This window comes from Emydura macquarii, unplaced genomic scaffold (genome assembly GCF_026122565.2).
Source record: "Emydura macquarii macquarii isolate MOO-44397 ecotype Brisbane River unplaced genomic scaffold, CSIRO-AGI_Emac_v2 contig_968, whole genome shotgun sequence".
Classification (NCBI taxonomy): Eukaryota; Metazoa; Chordata; order Testudines; family Chelidae; genus Emydura; species Emydura macquarii.
This window is the reverse complement of record NW_027131105.1, coordinates 7,198,877-7,214,399: the sequence shown is the minus strand read 5'-3', so window position 1 is coordinate 7,214,399 and position 15,523 is coordinate 7,198,877. Positions and strand designations below refer to the sequence as shown.

The 15,523-nt window shown below is 62.6% G+C and overlaps 3 protein-coding genes across 9 annotated transcripts; 1 reads left to right on the top strand and 2 right to left on the bottom strand.

The window, feature by feature from the left end:
• Positions 1 to 2,600: 2,600 nt before the first annotated feature.
• Positions 2,601 to 9,520, bottom strand: GPR137 (G protein-coupled receptor 137). Of its 5 annotated transcripts, none has more exons than XM_067544038.1 (7): positions 8,177 to 9,520; positions 7,223 to 7,272; positions 6,337 to 6,562; positions 5,863 to 6,012; positions 5,407 to 5,535; positions 3,674 to 3,783; positions 2,601 to 3,322 (listed from the first exon to the last, which is right to left on the bottom strand). In XM_067544038.1, exons 1-7 carry the CDS (start codon positions 8,540 to 8,542, stop codon positions 3,157 to 3,159), a joined length of 1,197 nt encoding a protein of 398 aa, XP_067400139.1. In that variant the 5' UTR covers positions 8,543 to 9,520; the 3' UTR covers positions 2,601 to 3,156. The 5 variants fall into 5 exon arrangements, with proteins under 5 accessions (XP_067400139.1, XP_067400140.1, XP_067400141.1 ...); XM_067544039.1 differs by having other exon boundaries at positions 3,674 to 3,780; XM_067544040.1 differs by having other exon boundaries at positions 3,674 to 3,780; positions 5,446 to 5,535.
• Positions 9,521 to 10,206: 686 nt separating this feature from the next.
• On the top strand, positions 10,207 to 12,463 carry BAD (BCL2 associated agonist of cell death). 2 transcript variants are annotated; one of them, XM_067544046.1, is made up of 4 exons: positions 10,207 to 10,273; positions 10,485 to 10,642; positions 10,934 to 11,109; positions 11,590 to 12,463. In XM_067544046.1, exons 2-4 carry the CDS (start codon positions 10,519 to 10,521, stop codon positions 11,905 to 11,907), a joined length of 618 nt encoding a protein of 205 aa, XP_067400147.1. In that variant the 5' UTR covers positions 10,207 to 10,273; positions 10,485 to 10,518; the 3' UTR covers positions 11,908 to 12,463. The 2 variants fall into 2 exon arrangements, with proteins under 2 accessions (XP_067400147.1, XP_067400146.1); XM_067544045.1 differs by lacking the exon at positions 10,207 to 10,273 and having other exon boundaries at positions 10,298 to 10,642.
• Positions 12,464 to 12,520: 57 nt separating this feature from the next.
• LOC137150247 (glyoxal reductase-like) lies at positions 12,521 to 13,846 on the bottom strand. Of its 2 annotated transcripts, none has more exons than XM_067544043.1 (2): positions 13,753 to 13,846; positions 12,521 to 13,407 (listed from the first exon to the last, which is right to left on the bottom strand). In XM_067544043.1, exons 1-2 carry the CDS (start codon positions 13,782 to 13,784, stop codon positions 12,543 to 12,545), a joined length of 897 nt encoding a protein of 298 aa, XP_067400144.1. In that variant the 5' UTR covers positions 13,785 to 13,846; the 3' UTR covers positions 12,521 to 12,542. The 2 variants fall into 2 exon arrangements, with proteins under 2 accessions (XP_067400144.1, XP_067400145.1); XM_067544044.1 differs by having other exon boundaries at positions 13,665 to 13,753.
• Between the last annotated feature and the right edge of the window lie 1,677 nt (positions 13,847 to 15,523).

Genomic DNA, 15,523 nt, shown 5'->3' with positions numbered 1-15,523 from the left:
CCAACTGTGCCCAACTCAATCTCATCACCCCCCCGGTGCCCCCAACACTGCCCAACTCAACCCATCCCCACAGTGTCCCCCACTCCAATACCACAAACCGCTGCCCCTCATCCTTCTCTGGGCACCATCCCCCCACTCTCACTCTGCCCCCCCTGATCCTGCCAACACTGTGCCTCCAGAGCCCCTCACCTTCCCCTGGACACCCCCAACATTGGCCCCCCAGATTCCCCTGGGCACAGTGACCCCTGATGCCCTCCACCTGCTCCTGGACAGCACCCTGTTTAGTGCCGTCCCCCCACTTGTCTCAGGCAGCGCTCGGCCTCAGCGCCTGGCGCACAGCCCTCTAGCACCCCGTGGTCCTGCTGGCATCCCCATTCCCTCCACGCAGCCCCGGGCAGGTACCTCCGCAGCTCCTCCTCCAGCTCCTCAATGTGCTGGGTGGCGCGGCCCAGCTGCCCCTCCAACCGGCTCAGCTGCGCCCCCTTGGCCTGGAGCTCCCGGCTCAGCTGCAGGCGCCCGCGCTCCAGCTGCTCACAGGCCTCCGTCAGGTCCCGCCGCTCCTGGGCCAGCAGCGCCCACGTGCCACGCTCCTCCTCATGCTACGAGGGACGGGGCGTGAGTGTGGGAGGCCAGGGGAGAGTGGGCACGAGCTGGGCATGGGAACACCAGCTCTGATCTGGCCCAGGGCGGGGGGGATGGCTGGCTAAGGGGCGAGGGCAAGGGGTAAATGCCCACTCAGCCAGAGTGACGCTTGGCCTGCTGGGAGCCATGGGCCGCCCTTCCTGGGTGCCACACCCCCCCCAGGGTGGGAACAGGTGTGGGAGGCACCCATGTACCTTCTGCCTCTGCTTGTGCAGCACAGCCTCCAGCGTGTCCAGCTGCACCTGCTTCTGGACCCGCTCCTTCTGGGCCCACTCCAGGCGCTGCTCCAGCTCCCTCACCCCCTGCAGTGCCCGGGCTGGCAGCCCCTCCTGCCAGGCCTCGCCCGGCCAGCTCATGGCGCCCTCTCCCCCAGCCAGGCCTGGGCCCCTCCAACCCCTGCTGCTCCCTCCAATGACAGATGCAGCTGGCATGCAGCCGGGATTAGCGGGGATTAGGCCTCACAGCCAGTCACTACCCAGCCCAGAGAGAGCCAGCGCGCTAGGGGGCGCTGGGCTGCAGGGAGTGGGGCAGAGGGCGCTGGGCTGCAGGGAGGGGGAAGGGGCTGCACAGGGGGCACTTGGGAGTGGGGCGGGAGTTCAACGGGGGAGGCTGGGCCACAGTTAGTGGGATGGGGGCTGTGCAGGGGGTGCTGGGCCGCAGGAATCGGGGCGGGGGCTCAGTGGGGTGCACTGGGGGGCTTCACTCAGCCCCAGGAGATGCTGTTTTTCAGATGGGTGAGTCCATTCCAGGCTCCCCCTCCCTTCCTTCAGCAGTTTCCCTTGCAGACAGGACTCGCCTTCCCATCCTGCCCTATAGTCTTGTGCAGTTATTATGTGACTCCAAGCACCTGCCCCGCCCCCCCTCCCAGGGTGGAGAATAGAACCCAGGCATCCTGCCTCCCCCTGCCCTCTGCCTGACACCAGCAGCGCACACCCCCCACCTGCACTCAGAAGCAGCCAGGCCTTGTTAGCCTCCCTGCAAGCCGGGCGGGAGCAGCTCGAGACAGCCGCTCGCTTTCTAGAGGCTGCCAGAACAATGGGCAAGGTCCGGGCGGCTGGAGTGAGCCCGCCTGCGTGTGTTTGTCGAGGGCCAGCAGGCTCGGGGCGAAGCTGGCTCTCAGAGAAGTGACGGCCAGCCGTGCCCATTCTGATCCTCTCCCCTCCAAGAGCAAGATAGAAGCCAGGAGTCCAGGCTCCAGCCCCCATTACAATCACTGCAACTGCATCAATCTAGGAGTCACGAAAGTGTGGGGGGTACATGTGGAGAAAGGGGCCAGCCTCAGGCAGGCAGAGAACCCAGGCGTCAGGGGCAGGGACCCATCTGGGGAGGGCAGTGGGAACAGCCTCAGAATCCAGGAAACTGGGGCAAGAGCCGGTCCTCAGCGACCTCTAACCCCTGCGCCTGGCTGAGCCGGATCTAGCGTCAGCATCTAGCTGATGGGTGAATCAGCTTATGGAGGGATTAGCAGAGGCGAGCAGGGTAACAGCACCTGCCCTGGGGAGAGGGACAGTGCCACTCCTGCACAGCAAGGGACAGAAGGGATTAGGATGGGCAATATAAAGGGGGCAGAGGTGGAATATATACAGGGCAGCTATGGGGGCAATGCCTCTCCCAGACCAACAGGCAGCTCCAGCTCCGTTGGCTTTCTCCCTCTCCCCAACCACCTATGCCGGGCCAAAGTGGGGGCAGGTTGCTGATTAACCCCATAAAATGGGGGGGGGTTAAAGTCCAAAGAGTGAGAGCAGAGACAGAGTCCAGTGATACACATTACTTGTGCCAGCCCAGGGTGGGGGAAACTACCTGCATGCAGTCTGTAGCAGAGCTGGGACCAGAACCCAGGAATCCTGGCTCCCAGCCCCACCCTACTCTACCCACTAGACCCCACTCTCCTCCCAGAGCTGGGATAGAACCCAGGAGTCCTGGCTCCCCGCACCTACAAAAGCCACACACACAGGCTGTGCCGCAAACACAAACCCTTTATTGAGGCTGGAGCAGGGAGACAGGACAGCACCAAAGCCTGGGGGTGGGAGGGCAGCGCTGGGGAAAGCTCTGGTAGAAGCCAGGAGCTGGCGTGCATCCTAGGGTGCGAACTGGCACCTGAGCCATGGTCTGGTGCCCCACTACAGCATGTGACCCCCACAGGGATAGTTCAGCAGCAGGCATGAATCCAGAGGGGGGAGCTCCCAGCATGCAATGCTCCAGCACATTCGGGGGCAGGGGGGAGGAGACAGTCCATTCTTCCTTTGTCCCATGGCCCAGATGCTGGGATCCCTGCCCAAACTGGCCTGTGCTCTCAGACACTGCAGCGTGTGGGGTGGTGCCAGAGCCATCCCTGTGCCATGGGGAAGGGGGCACTGTTTGGTTGGGGGGTGTTCAGCTGGAGGGGCACAGAGCTGGGCTCCCCCCAGTTCGTATGCTCAGAACTCATCTCTCCAGCCCTCCGCCCTTCACACCGTTGAGTTCTCTGCCCCCATTTCACTAGTGTCCTCCTGTGACACACGGGGGTGGGCACACCTAGGTCTGCGGGGTGGAGTAGAGGCTGTGGTGGTGGCTGGCCTGCACAGTGACCTGGGAGAAGAGCAGGGGTGTTGTGGGGGGCTGCCCCCCCAACCAGTCCGGATCCCTTCCAGTCCGGCCAATGGCTCCATACCAGCTGCCGCTGCCCAGTCGGCCTATCAGGCTGCAAGGCAGAGAGGGGGGTTACATGGAGTGGGGGATCCACCCCCCAGAGTCCCATCCCACTTCCCAGAGCAGGGTCCCCCACATCTGCCCCATCCCAAGCAGAGCCCCACAGGCATGAATCTAGAGGGGTTAGCTCCCAGCATGCAGTGCTCCAGCGTCCTGGCAGCCAGACCCCATGGGGAGTCAGTTCCACCCAGAGGCCTTAAACCCCAGTGGCGTGGGGAGAACCCCGGGGACTCCTTCCCCACCCATTTAGTCTCCCACGGGGGGGAGGGGTTCCTGCTGCTCTCCCTGGGGAGGGGCTTGCTCTTGTACTGCCTGGGGGGACTGGAAGCTCAGGGGGAGTTACCTGCTGCCCTTCCTGCGGGGGGGCCCCTCGCTCTCGTACTGCCCGGGGTGGTCGAAGAAGTAGGACCGGGAGCCCCCGAGCTGCCCATTGAGGATGTGGTTGGCGCTCTGCTGGGGGGAACAGGGAGGAGAAGAGAAAGGCTATTACTTGGGGGGAGGGCAGGTTGCTCTTCACAACTCCTGGGTGGCTGCGATCCACCAGGCTGACCCCCAGGACGAGGGCTGTTCTGCTGCGGAGGGGGGTCTACCCCCCTACCAGACTGAGGCCTGCGACACCACGTGGGGGTCCCCGCCCCAACTGACCAGCCCCCCACCTGCTGTAACACTCCTGCCCCATAGGGGAGGGGGATTCCCCATAACGTACAGCCCAGCCGTGCCATGGGGAGGGGGTTGGAGGATCCCCCATTGCTGTGGGGCACATGGGTGGGCGGGGTTTCCTGACCCTAGGGCCTGGGAGCTGATAACTCAGATCCCAGCAGGCCTTGCCTCTTCCTCCCCGGCCTGGCGTAACAAGTGGGTCTACAAACCCACCCTGAGGGCGAGCGTGGGGGCAAGCAGGGAGTGCACGCTCAGAACGCCTCACAACAGCGGGGCCAGCCACCGGAGCCAGCAGCCTGCTAAACAAGAAATGTGCGGGCCCCAAAATCAAGGGACCAAAATTGGCGTGTTGGGAATTAGGCCCAACTGGTGGACAAAATACCGAGGGGCTGGGCTATCCCAGAAAAGACTTTGGGGACGGGGGGAATCAGGGTGACAACACCTGCACACTGAAAGACAGGAGACCAGGAAAAGAAGCTGGCTGCCTCCCCCCCATCTCCTGGGACCCTGACATCCACCATGACACCACTGGACCTTTTCCATCCTGACCTTAGGAGATGCTCTCATCACAGCAGGCCACAGACAGGGACCCAGAGGACACCTCCACCAGCTTTACTAAATGGACAGACTGTCTCCCCCACCCCATGCGTCCTTTTCCTTCCCCCACTTGTTTCTTCTCTTTCCTCTCCCTCTCCTTTTGCCTCCTGTCTAATGGGAGGCTGGCCCAGCTGGCCAAGACTGCATATTTTGCAGTGCTGCTGTCAGCCTGCGACCAAAGAGGCAGCTCAAAACGGTGGCCAGAGCAGCCCAAAGCTGGCAGACGTTTGCCGGCCCCCGGAACAGCTGGTTGGACCCTGGGCCCAGCCTTTCTCCAGCAGTGAGGCTGCAGGTGAGAGTCGGCCCCACAGAGGCTGTGATTCTCACTCGGCCGTGAGTTTTAATTTCCTGTTCCTCTTTGTCTTGTTCTCTAGGGACCAGGGTGGGACCTCAGCAACAACATCAGCTCCAGCCCGTCTGAACTAACTTCTGCTCTCCTCAACGCCACAGTTACTACCCCTTTCCTGACTCCTCAGAGGCTGTCAGACGGGTTTTGCCCTTCCACAAACGCCCCAGCGGAGGGAAAGGGCACAAGGGCTGGAGTACCAAACACTTCACATTTCAGACACTTTCCCTGATTTGCCTCCTTTCTCTGTATCTGCTACCCATGGGTCAGAGGGCGTTTCATGGGGCTAAGCAGACCCCGGTCTCTGTACTCAAAACCCCAATTAAACCTTGTTTAACCTGGTTAGTGCTGGACAGTGCCAGGGACACGCCAACACTTTGGACTCTCTGTGTTCAGTTATTCCTTCAAAATTAACCCAGCAGGCCCTCCTGCGGCGCGCTCCCCCAATGCCGGGCTCCCTGTGCCCCACCCACCATGTCCTGGGGGGGGCGGTGCACCCGGAAGAAGCCCACCAGCAGGGCAGTCGGCAGCAGCTCCCACACAAAGAGGATGAGGCCGAAGACAAGGTATCCTTGGTCCCCCAGGTCAGTGATCAGATCCGCCTGGAGGGGGGGAAGGGGAGACACAACTCAGATTCCTTTGGGGGTCTGACCCCCAACCCTGGGCGCCCCCTAAATCTTCACCAGCCAGTGGGGGGCTCTGCAGAAGGGCTGAGGTGCTGCCCCCCAAGGACAGAGAGTAAATGGTGGGAGAGAGGTTGTGCCCAATTCCCCCCAACAGAGAGCTAGGGACAATCAATGTCCCCATGGAGGGGCAGCCACCCCCCAATCAGCCCCAGCCCCGTCATCTCCACCTCCTCAAGCTGCTGCCCCTGCCTCTCTATTGGTGCCACCCACCTCCCTGGACGTCCCTCCGCTGTCCGCACTGACCTGGTCCGAGACATTGTACCAGTCGTAGTCAAAAGAGTCCAGCCGGGTGTGGGAGCTCAATGCCAGGGCCACCAGGTTGTAGCAGGCACGGCTGGCGTGCAGCAGCACCATTGTGCCACCCATGGCCGCCGTCTGGCACACTGTGGTCCCCTGGGTGGGGAGGGGGAAAGACAGACAGATGCAGGCTCCATCCCAGGGTCCCAAGCTCCACAACCCAAACCCACAGGACTCCCATCAGCCCCATGGGCCCCCCCCAAACCCACCCAGCTAGCACAGTTTCTACCAGTGCCAGATGGCACCCCAGAGGGGAAAGGCTCCACGTCCCATTTCCCACCCTCAGGGGTCAGGTCGGAGCCAACATTCCCCAGAGGTGAAAGGCCCCATATCCCATTCCTAACCCCTGAGCCAGCCAGTCCCCCAGCTCTGGGGCTGGATTGGGGCCAACGCCCCCTAGAGGAGAAGGCTGTGTCCCACCTTGGCCTGCAGGTAGAGGCTGGTGCTTGGCGAGCCGCGAGCCACGAGGCAGAGGCAGAGCGCCAGGGTGATGGCGCCCAGCACAAAGAGCGAGTCGTTGATGAGGACCCGGGTCAGCACCACGGCCCAAGGCTCGGCCCGTCCCAGCCGCACCACGAATGCGCAGGCCACGTTCACTGCCAGGAAGAGCAGGCTGGCACCAAGGCAGGCCCCCCGCACCACCAGCCTGCAGGAGAGACTGAGACTGGGGGGCAGCCTGGAGACATGCTGCTCCCCTCCTGCCCTGGGGGGGAAGATCCACTCCCCAGTTCCCTTCCATTCCTGTCCAGCTCCCCGATCCCTCTGCACAGCTTCCCCCCACCCACAGTGCAGCTCCCCCACTCTCCTCCCCCCACAGGCCTCTGCCCCTCCCCCACCCCCATCTATCTCTGCCCCTCCCCCATCCCGCCAGCTTCCCCCTCCTTCCCCCCAGCATAGTGCCATACAAGCCCCTAAGCAGCTTTGCTGCTGGGCTCAAAAGATGCTATTGGGGGGGCGGGGCGGGTGCCCACGCATGGAGCCAGCCCAATCCCGCTCCCCCCACCAGACTTTCCTCCAGCAGTGCCCAGGGAAGGGGGTGGGGGTGGAGCACGGAGCCTCTATGGCCCATTAGGCCAAAGCCATCAGCACCAGGGAGCGCGGGGGACGGAGCCAGGGTGGGGGTGAGAGGGCCCTAATTCAGTGAAGTGACTTCTGGGTTTTATCCCTGGGTCTGGAAGGGGAGTGGGGTGAAGTGGGTTCCAGGGGGGGCCTCAGGACTCCTGAGTTCTATTCCCTGCTTGGGGGTGTGGAGGGCCTTTAAGTGACTGCATGGGCATGGAGTGGGGGAGTTTGGGGGGATACTCACAGCCCTTTGGTCATGTTCGGGTGGTACTTAGCTTTAGCCTTGAATACCACCTAGGGAGAGGGGGCAGAGTTAGGGTCACAGACAAATGGACACCCCTCCACCAGCACATGCCCCTCTCCATGTGGCCCCAGGAGGCAGAGTCCAAGGGAGATGAGTTGCAAAACATCAACAAATAGAACACGTCCCCCAACTCCTGCCACCCACAAGCCAGACCCAACCGCGCTCAGAGCACACTGGTGCCAGCTGGGGGTGCAGCAAAAATTGGGGGGACAGCAGCAGCAGGGGCAACCCCCCATGTGCAGCTCCTCCCCCTGAAGGGACAAAGGCTGGATCTCTGGGGCCTCTTCAGCTCCCCCAAAGACTCACCACTGAGGCCAGGATTTCACTTAGAGGGGAAAGACCCCATATCTCATTCCCCACCCCTCTAAAAAAGCCAGTGCCCCCACCCCCACCTCATCTGGATATAGACTGAAACCAGCGCTCTCTAGAGGGGAAAGGCCACATCGCCGATTCCCCAACCCATAGCTAGCTAACTAGTCCCCCCCCGTCCCCCTGCACACATGCTACCCCAACTGATCCTCTCTATGGGGTCCTCTCTATGGGGTAGGGACAAGGCACTCAGCATACCAGGACACAACTTTCTGGGATCTGGATGCTCCTATGACCCCATCACTGGGGTTTCTGGGCACCTCCACAAATATTTATGCAAGCAGCATATGAAGGGAGTGGGGACTACTGGGTGCAGGGTGGGAGCTGGGAGTCAGGACTCCTGGTTTCTGGCCTCAGCTCTGAGAGGGGAATTGGGTCTGGTGGGTTAGCGTGGGGATCTGGGAGCCAGGACTCTTGGGTCCCATCCCCAGCACCAAGCAAGGAAAACTGAAGCCAGGTATCCGGAAACCCAAGTTGATGGCTTTTACCCACAGGGCTGAGCCCACTCATCCCCAACCTGATTACCTGGGCAAAGTAGAGGTTCATGAGTGTCAAGGTGAAGAACTGAAGGCAGACGGGGCAGCAGTAGAGCAGCCAGTAGAGGAAGGGACCCAGCTGGTTGGCCTTGAGAGTGTTCTTGAAGTAGAAGGAGAAGAGTGTGGTGCGGAGGGTGGCCCAGAGCAGGCAGAGGAAGAGGAAGACAGTCTGATAGCTGAGCTTCTTGTGCCGGTAGAGCAGCACCAGCCACAACTGGGCATAGACCGAGAGGAAGAGCAGGGCATACAGCACCGTGTACAGTGCCGTGAGCCCCAGCTTGACTGCTGGGGGGAAGGCTGGTGTCAGGCGCTCAGCAGGCACGATCACTGTCAGGTTGCTGGCAGCTTGTTCCATGCCTAGCCGTCTCTTTGAGGGGGAGTGCGGTGAGGAAGGCCTCAACTAGAAGAGGGCTATGAGGGGAAGCATCACCAGAGATCGGGTGGAGGATAGAGCAGGGCTGGTATGGAGAAAGAGAGGTGCCGGGGGAACGTGGATTGTACCGGAGAGGGTTTGAGGCACCAAGGCGGGATGCCCTGCTGCAGCAAGAAACAGTCTGTCCTGGGCTGGGGGGTGGGCGACCTGTCTTGGGATGCGGTGATGGGGGAGCACAGCTTGTCCTGGAGGATTTCCCGGTGGGAAATCTGTCTGTCTTGGCCTGGGGGTGCCACTGCTCTACGGGCCACAGTGTGTCCTGGGCTGGGGATGCCCATGTGATGGGGGCAGGGCTCAGTGTGTCTTGGGCTGAGGTTGCTACTGCTATGGGGGGCCACAGCGTGTCCAGAAATCAGTGCCCTTTCTGAAGTGCTGAGTCCGGGATGTCGGGAGGGAGAACCAGCTCCCGTGGATGTATGGGGAGGGGGGTGTTCCAGCACACCCTGGACACCCCCCCACGACACTTGGCCTGCAGCACCAGCAGTGAGCATCACAGTCTCCAGCACAGGAAGAGGCAAAGTCTGGGGGCAAAAGAAGCCAGGGGGGGCCCAGCAGGCTCAGGCTGCTTCATGGAGGGTGCAGGGGGCAGCACAAGGGCCCCGCTTTACGAGGGGGGCAGCACAGGCTATAGGGCAATGCCCAGGGCCCGGGGAGGGCTTGAGCCTGGATTCCCAGTTGGGGGGGGGGTCTCCTACGGGGGGGAGGGGAATGCCTCCAACCCTAATACCCTCCCAGTGCGTGGCTCTTCTCTGCCCCCCAGCGTCACTAGACACCAGGGTCCCCCACTCCTTCCCCCAGCCTGGAGATCCTCAGGGAGGGGCTCTCCTCCCGCTGCGACGCCCCCAGCACGAAGATGCTCGGACTCCTGGGTCCCCGGACTCACTCCCCTCTTCAAAGGGTCCCCTCGCCCTCCCCCCACTCGGGATCTCCTTTTTCCCTCCCCCGGGGTCCTCGGACACCAGGATCCCCCTCACCCCCTCCCGCCTTAGGGACCTCGGACGCCTGGGTCCCCCGGCCTCAGTCGCGGCACCGGCGATGACAGCAGCCAGCCCGGCGGCTTCTAGTTGCGCAAAGTGCGTAACCTTCCCCACCCCCATCCAGGAGACGGCTCCGCCCCCCGCGCAAGCGACGTAATGCGCGTCGGGAATACCCCGGATCATAGAGAACGAGAGGCGAGGCCGGGGAGAGCACCACTTCCTGCCGCCATCTTAAGTACGGGCAAATGAAGCGCCCTCCCATGTCCCCCAGAGCCTCCACCCCAGTGACCACCGCCCTGCTGCAGACCCCAGTGCCCCCTCCCCGGGGCCGCCGAACAGCCCCTCCAGAGCCCTCAGTGCCCCTGCACTCCCGACATGCCACCACCCCGGTGCCCCAGAGCCCCCCTCGGACAGCCCAGCCCCCGCTGGCAGGGAGGGGAGGGGGCGATCGGTGAAGGCAGCCTCATGACCTCGGGACGGGAGACGGGAGGAGACCCGGTCCCGCACCCCGCTGGGGCCGGCTGAGGTCACCAGGGGGCAGGGCTTCCCCCATGATGTAGGGCTCTGTGATTGGGCACGGCCGGTGCCAGTCCCTATTGCCCGGGTGACTGTGTCTGGGTGCGCGATCCCGGGTGGAAATAGGGGGGACGGATTGATAGCAACCCCCCCCCCGCGGGTGAGTGGGGGAAGGGAAAGCCCATGAGCGGAGGGGGGGCTGGAGGTGGGACAAGCCCGGGAGCTGGGGGCAAAGGGAGAATCCCAGGAGCTGGGGTGTAGATCCCGGTGTGGGGAGGAGGGGGCCCAGGGCGATCAGGCAGTCGGGGTGCCCTTCTCCCCAGGGAGGGGCCCGGGGCTGTGCACCCCCTGATACCCCGCTTCTCTTGCAGCGCGGCGCCCGGGCGCCATGCCCCGCCACTGAGCATGTTTCGCATCCAGGAGTTCCAGGACGAGGTGTTCCCGGGGCGAGAGAAGGAGCCGCCTGCCCCCCCCGAGTCGCAGAGGGGGGACACGCCCGGCTTCAAGCAGCCAGGCACGCCCGCAGCTGGTGAGACCCCCCACCCGGCCTGGGGGGGGTATCCCTGGACTCAACATGCTCGTCCCCCCCTCCCCAGAGCCTTGTCCATAATGTAGGTCACAGACCTTTCCATGGGGCGGAATTTCTGCCCCATATAACACCCAGCTGGGGGCATTCCCCCCTTACAGCTCCCCCTCCACGTGGGATTCCCAGACACACACACACCCAGTTGCAAGGGCTTCCTGACCAGACCCTGACAGACCCCGGAGAAGGGAGGGGGGGTCAGTCCCTGAACTCAATCCCTCCGCTTCTTCCCCACAGAGCTGCGAAGCCGCATTGGGTCAGACCCCCCATCTCTGGAGTCAGAAGTGCAGGATGAGCCAGGCGGGGCATTCTTCCGGGCACGCTCACGCTCAGCCCCCCCCATCCTATGGGCTGCCATGCGTTATGGGCGAGAGCTGCGCAGGATGAGTGATGAGTTTGATGTGGCGCTGCAGGTGAGATGGGACAGGGGGCAGAAGGACAGGGGATGACCCCAGGGGGAGGTGAAATGGGGGAGAAGGGAGGGCACAACCCCTGGGGGCAGCTGGTACACTCAAACCACCAACCCGATGAGCTCCCCCACCCTCAGGTCTCAAGCCCAAAACCTGTGGTTGGCTGGCATTGGGAAGGGACCCATAAGATGCTGGGGGAGGATTTAGGGAGGCTGAAAAGACCTCCTTACTCACCTCCGAGGGATCCCTCCAGCACCCACAGGGGGTGGATCTGCCCTTCTCTACTTCATACACAGAGTAAGTGGGGTGGCACTGCCCAACTGGCAAGGGGCATGAGTGCCAATCAGACAGAGGCGGCTGGCTGGCCCACACAATAGTTCTTGCTATGGGGGGTGAGCATTTGCAATAGGAGGGTCCTGATGAGTGGAGGCATTTGCAGTGGGTGTGTCCCTGTTGGGCTCTCACTGTCTTCCTCCCCTCTAGGTGCTGCCACGCCCCAAGAGCGCAGGTACAGCATCCCAGCTGCACCGGGGAAGCAGCTGGAAGGAGATCTTCCAGGCCTGGTTGGGGCACAGACCAGCCCGTGATGCCCCCCGAAGAGCCCCAAGTGACTGCAGCCCCCTACTGGGGGGATGGGACTGGCCCCTTGAGTGCATGCTCTGTAGGATGCCACCATCTCATAGGAGGAGGGTTCTGCAGAGGGAGATGTTGGGGGCGGGAAGGTCCTGTATGGGGCATATACCCTCAAACAACTCCCTCCTACCCAACCCAGGGGATAGGCAGCTGCCTGTCTCCCAGTAGGATGGCTCCCTACATCTATCTGGGGCGGTGGGAGGGGCAGGGTTGGGGGAGAGGTTGGGTTTTTTACACAGTCTGGGAAAGTTGTGATAAAAAACATATTTTCTATGGGTGCCTGCATGACTTTTTATTGCTTCTCTGTTGTGGTGGTACAGCCACAAGCATGGGTGCCCCCTTCCAAACCCAGGCACAAACACAGACATCTATGTCCCCCACTGCCACCCTCCTGTAGCACTCCCCACCCCGGCCACACGCCTCCAACAATTTCCTGACCTGCTGCACTCCCCCCTGCCCCAGCCATGGCACCATGCCCCCCTCCTACAGCACTGCCCAGTCATGTGCACCTGTCACCAACTGTTCCCCCCTTGGCCACACACATGTGCCATCACCTCTCCCTTCCTACAACACTGCCCCCCCCGGCCATGCCCACAAGCCACCATGCCCCCCTCCTGCAGTGCTGTCTCCACCGTGAGTGCCTGCCACTGTCTCCTGGCCACAATGTCCCCCTGGTGCCTGCCACTGTGCCCCCTCCCAGCAATGCCACCCCCACAGCCATGAGTTCCTTCCATAGTCCCTCCCCCCTGCAACAGTGCCCCCTGCCCTGCACACCTGCCCCCCTTCAATGCGTGCCTTCCACTTTATGTCACCCCGCTGGGGTCCCAACAGTAGCGCCTGCTGCAGTCCATCGTCCCCAGCTCAGCCATGTCCTCAGGGCTGAGGTCCCAGCCCCAAAGCTGGGCATTCTCGGCCAGGCGGGTGGGGCTGGCAGACTTGGGGATCACCCCCACACCCTGGTGCAGGGCCCAGCGCAGAAGTACCTGGGCAGGGGTGCGCCCGCAGCGCTCTGCCACCTGCCGTACCTCTGCCCGCCCCACCAGCTGCCCGCAGCCCAGCGAGGCGTAGGCCTGGAGATGGATGCCATGCCGCTGGCAGAAGTCCCACAGCTCCCGCTGGGCCAGCTCTGGGTGGAACTCCACCTGCAGCACAGCTGGCGGCACCTGGCAGTGGGCCAGCAGCTCCTGCAGGTGCCCCAGGGTGTAGTTGGAAACGCCGATGGCCCGCACATGCCCAGCATGGTGCATCCGCTCCAGTGCTCGCCAGCTCTCCCAGCGCCGCTCCTGGTTGCCCTTGTCCCCTTGAGGCTTGCCCTGCGTGCCTGGCCAGTGGATGAGATAGAGATCTAGGTAGCCACAGGCCAGCTGCTCCAGGCTGCGCAGGCAGGCGGCCTCGGCTTCAGCCTTGCCCTGGTCCCGTGGCCCCAGCTTGGTGGTGAGGAAGATGTCATGGCGGGCCAGGCCGTGAAGGGGCAGCAGGGACCCCAGCGCCTGTCCAATTGCCTCCTCGTTACCATAGACGGCAGCTGTATCAAAGGAGCGGTAGCCATGGGCTAGGGCGGCATCCACACACTGGGACACCAGCTCAGCCCCCTGCAGGCGGAAAGTGCCCATGCCAAGCAGGGGCATGTGGGTTCCACTGTTCAGCAGCACCGTCTGCTCCGTGGGCCTGGGGGATAAATGCAGGTTAGGGACGCGGATGCCACCGTCGCTCTCAGGGCAGCTACTCGAGAGAAGGGTGTGCATGCAAAGCTGGGCCACAGCCGTGCACGAGAGGGAGGGGACCCCCATGCAAGCCTGCCCCTCAGCATCCAAGGCGATATGCGTGTGAAACTGCCCCACAAGTGTGCAAGGGGAAGGAGTGGCTCGCCCTAGCCGGCACCCCGAGTGTGCACCGCCCTCGCCCTAGGCGGCCAGTGCACCCACCTCCTGCTGCCCGTGCCCCAGGCACTGCCCCGTGCCAGAGGCGATCCCCGGGGACCTGCCCCCAACGGGCGCGCACACACTCACTCACCCGAGCCCCAGCCCCACCGCCTCCACGTCCATGTCTCCACGCAGCTTCCAAACCGACCTCCACGTGACCAGACGGCGCAGCCGGGAACCTCCAATCCCCGTCGAGGGGCGGAGCCACTGGGGCAAGGGCCGGAATTAACGGGTTAAAGAGAAAAGTGAGCGCGCGCACCTGCGAGGTGTCAGATGCTGGCGGGCACGGCCCGGGCGGGGTGCGCGGCTGCAGACAGGCCGCTCTCCCTGGTGCACGGCAGCACGGGGCGAAAGGGGGTGCGCAGTGCACGAATGCACCCCACGCTGCCCCCCGGCGCTTTAGATATGCATGTACCCCAGGCTGCACTTCTGCGCCTCAAGAATAAATTGGGATAGGTACCCCAAGCTTCACCCCGGCAGGCCAGGTACAGATCGGGGTGTATGGATGTACCCCACGCTGCATCGAAGGCTTAGCTCTACATTCTGGCAAACAGTGCAGCCTGCAGCCCCTCAGATATAATTCAGAGCCCAGAGCTTGCTGAGACCGCTGCATCATGCTGGCCAACACTGGCTCTTCTCCTTTCCTTGCACTCCCTCATCTGTTCGCATCCCTCGGTTCAGATTGGAAGGGTTATGGCGGGGACTGTCTTTGATCTGTCTGTACAGCGCCTAGTGCAATGGGGTCCTGGTCCATGACTGGGGTTCTTAGGAGCCACAGTAATACAAATAGTAAAGGGTGAATGAATGCACCCCACATTGCACCTCTGCTCACATGTATCTATGTTACACACCTGCTTCTCAGTTATAAATCAATGCATGGTGCATGCACCTACCCCACACTGCATCCCTGCACCTCCGCTACAAATTGGGATGCACAGAGTATGCACATGCTCTATGCTGCAACCCTGCACCTCAGCTATAAATCAGGGTGCACAACGCATGCCTGTACACACACTGCCTGCCTGCACCTCCAGGTGCATGCTCAGCATATGCACTGTGTGTGTTTGTGTTGCTGCATGGTCCCTACCTGCATACTGCCCCTCTATGTCTCTATGCCTATGGGTCCACACCCCACAGCAATACGTCTGTGACGTGCATTCTGCTGTGAGCACTGTGGGTATCTCCTGTGGTAGAGCTTCTGTCCTATTGGAGCATAGCACTCAACCCCACACCTGGGAAGATACTAAGGGAGATCTCCTCAGCCCCGGGGGATCCTCTCCCACTCAGGACCCAGCACCAACCCTGTTACCTCCAACTCCATTGACCCCTGCAACCCCACTGGCAACCTCTCCTCCCCCACCCTATCTCGTTACCCACCGTTCTTGACCCCGGAGAGCTGCCCCTTCTCCAGCACTGTCCCTTAAACCATCACCTTCTGTGGAAGCTGGAACTCCTCCCCTTTATTCCCCCTTCCTCACTTGACCCTGAGGAAGCCTCCACTTCCCTGCCCAACCTTGCCCCCGACCATGTTACCCCCCCATCTCTGGGAGAGCCCCCTTCCCCCTTGTTACCCCCATTGTCTGGAGGACCCCACCTTCCCTGTTCCCTGCCTTCGCGAGATTCCCCCTCCCCCCCCACCAAACCACATTACCTCCCTCCCAACCCTGGGGAACCTCCTTCCCCTCCTCATCAGACTCCTTCATCCTGCCGCGCCCAAGGTAGCCCCCTCTCCCTTCCCCCTGCTCTGCTCCCCCCGATCTGCTCCCCCCGCTCTTCATGGGGGGCAGGACGTGACACCCTGGTGCAGAATCTGGACGAGCCTGCCGGGAGCAGTACGAGCCATCGACCAGCAGAGGGCGCAC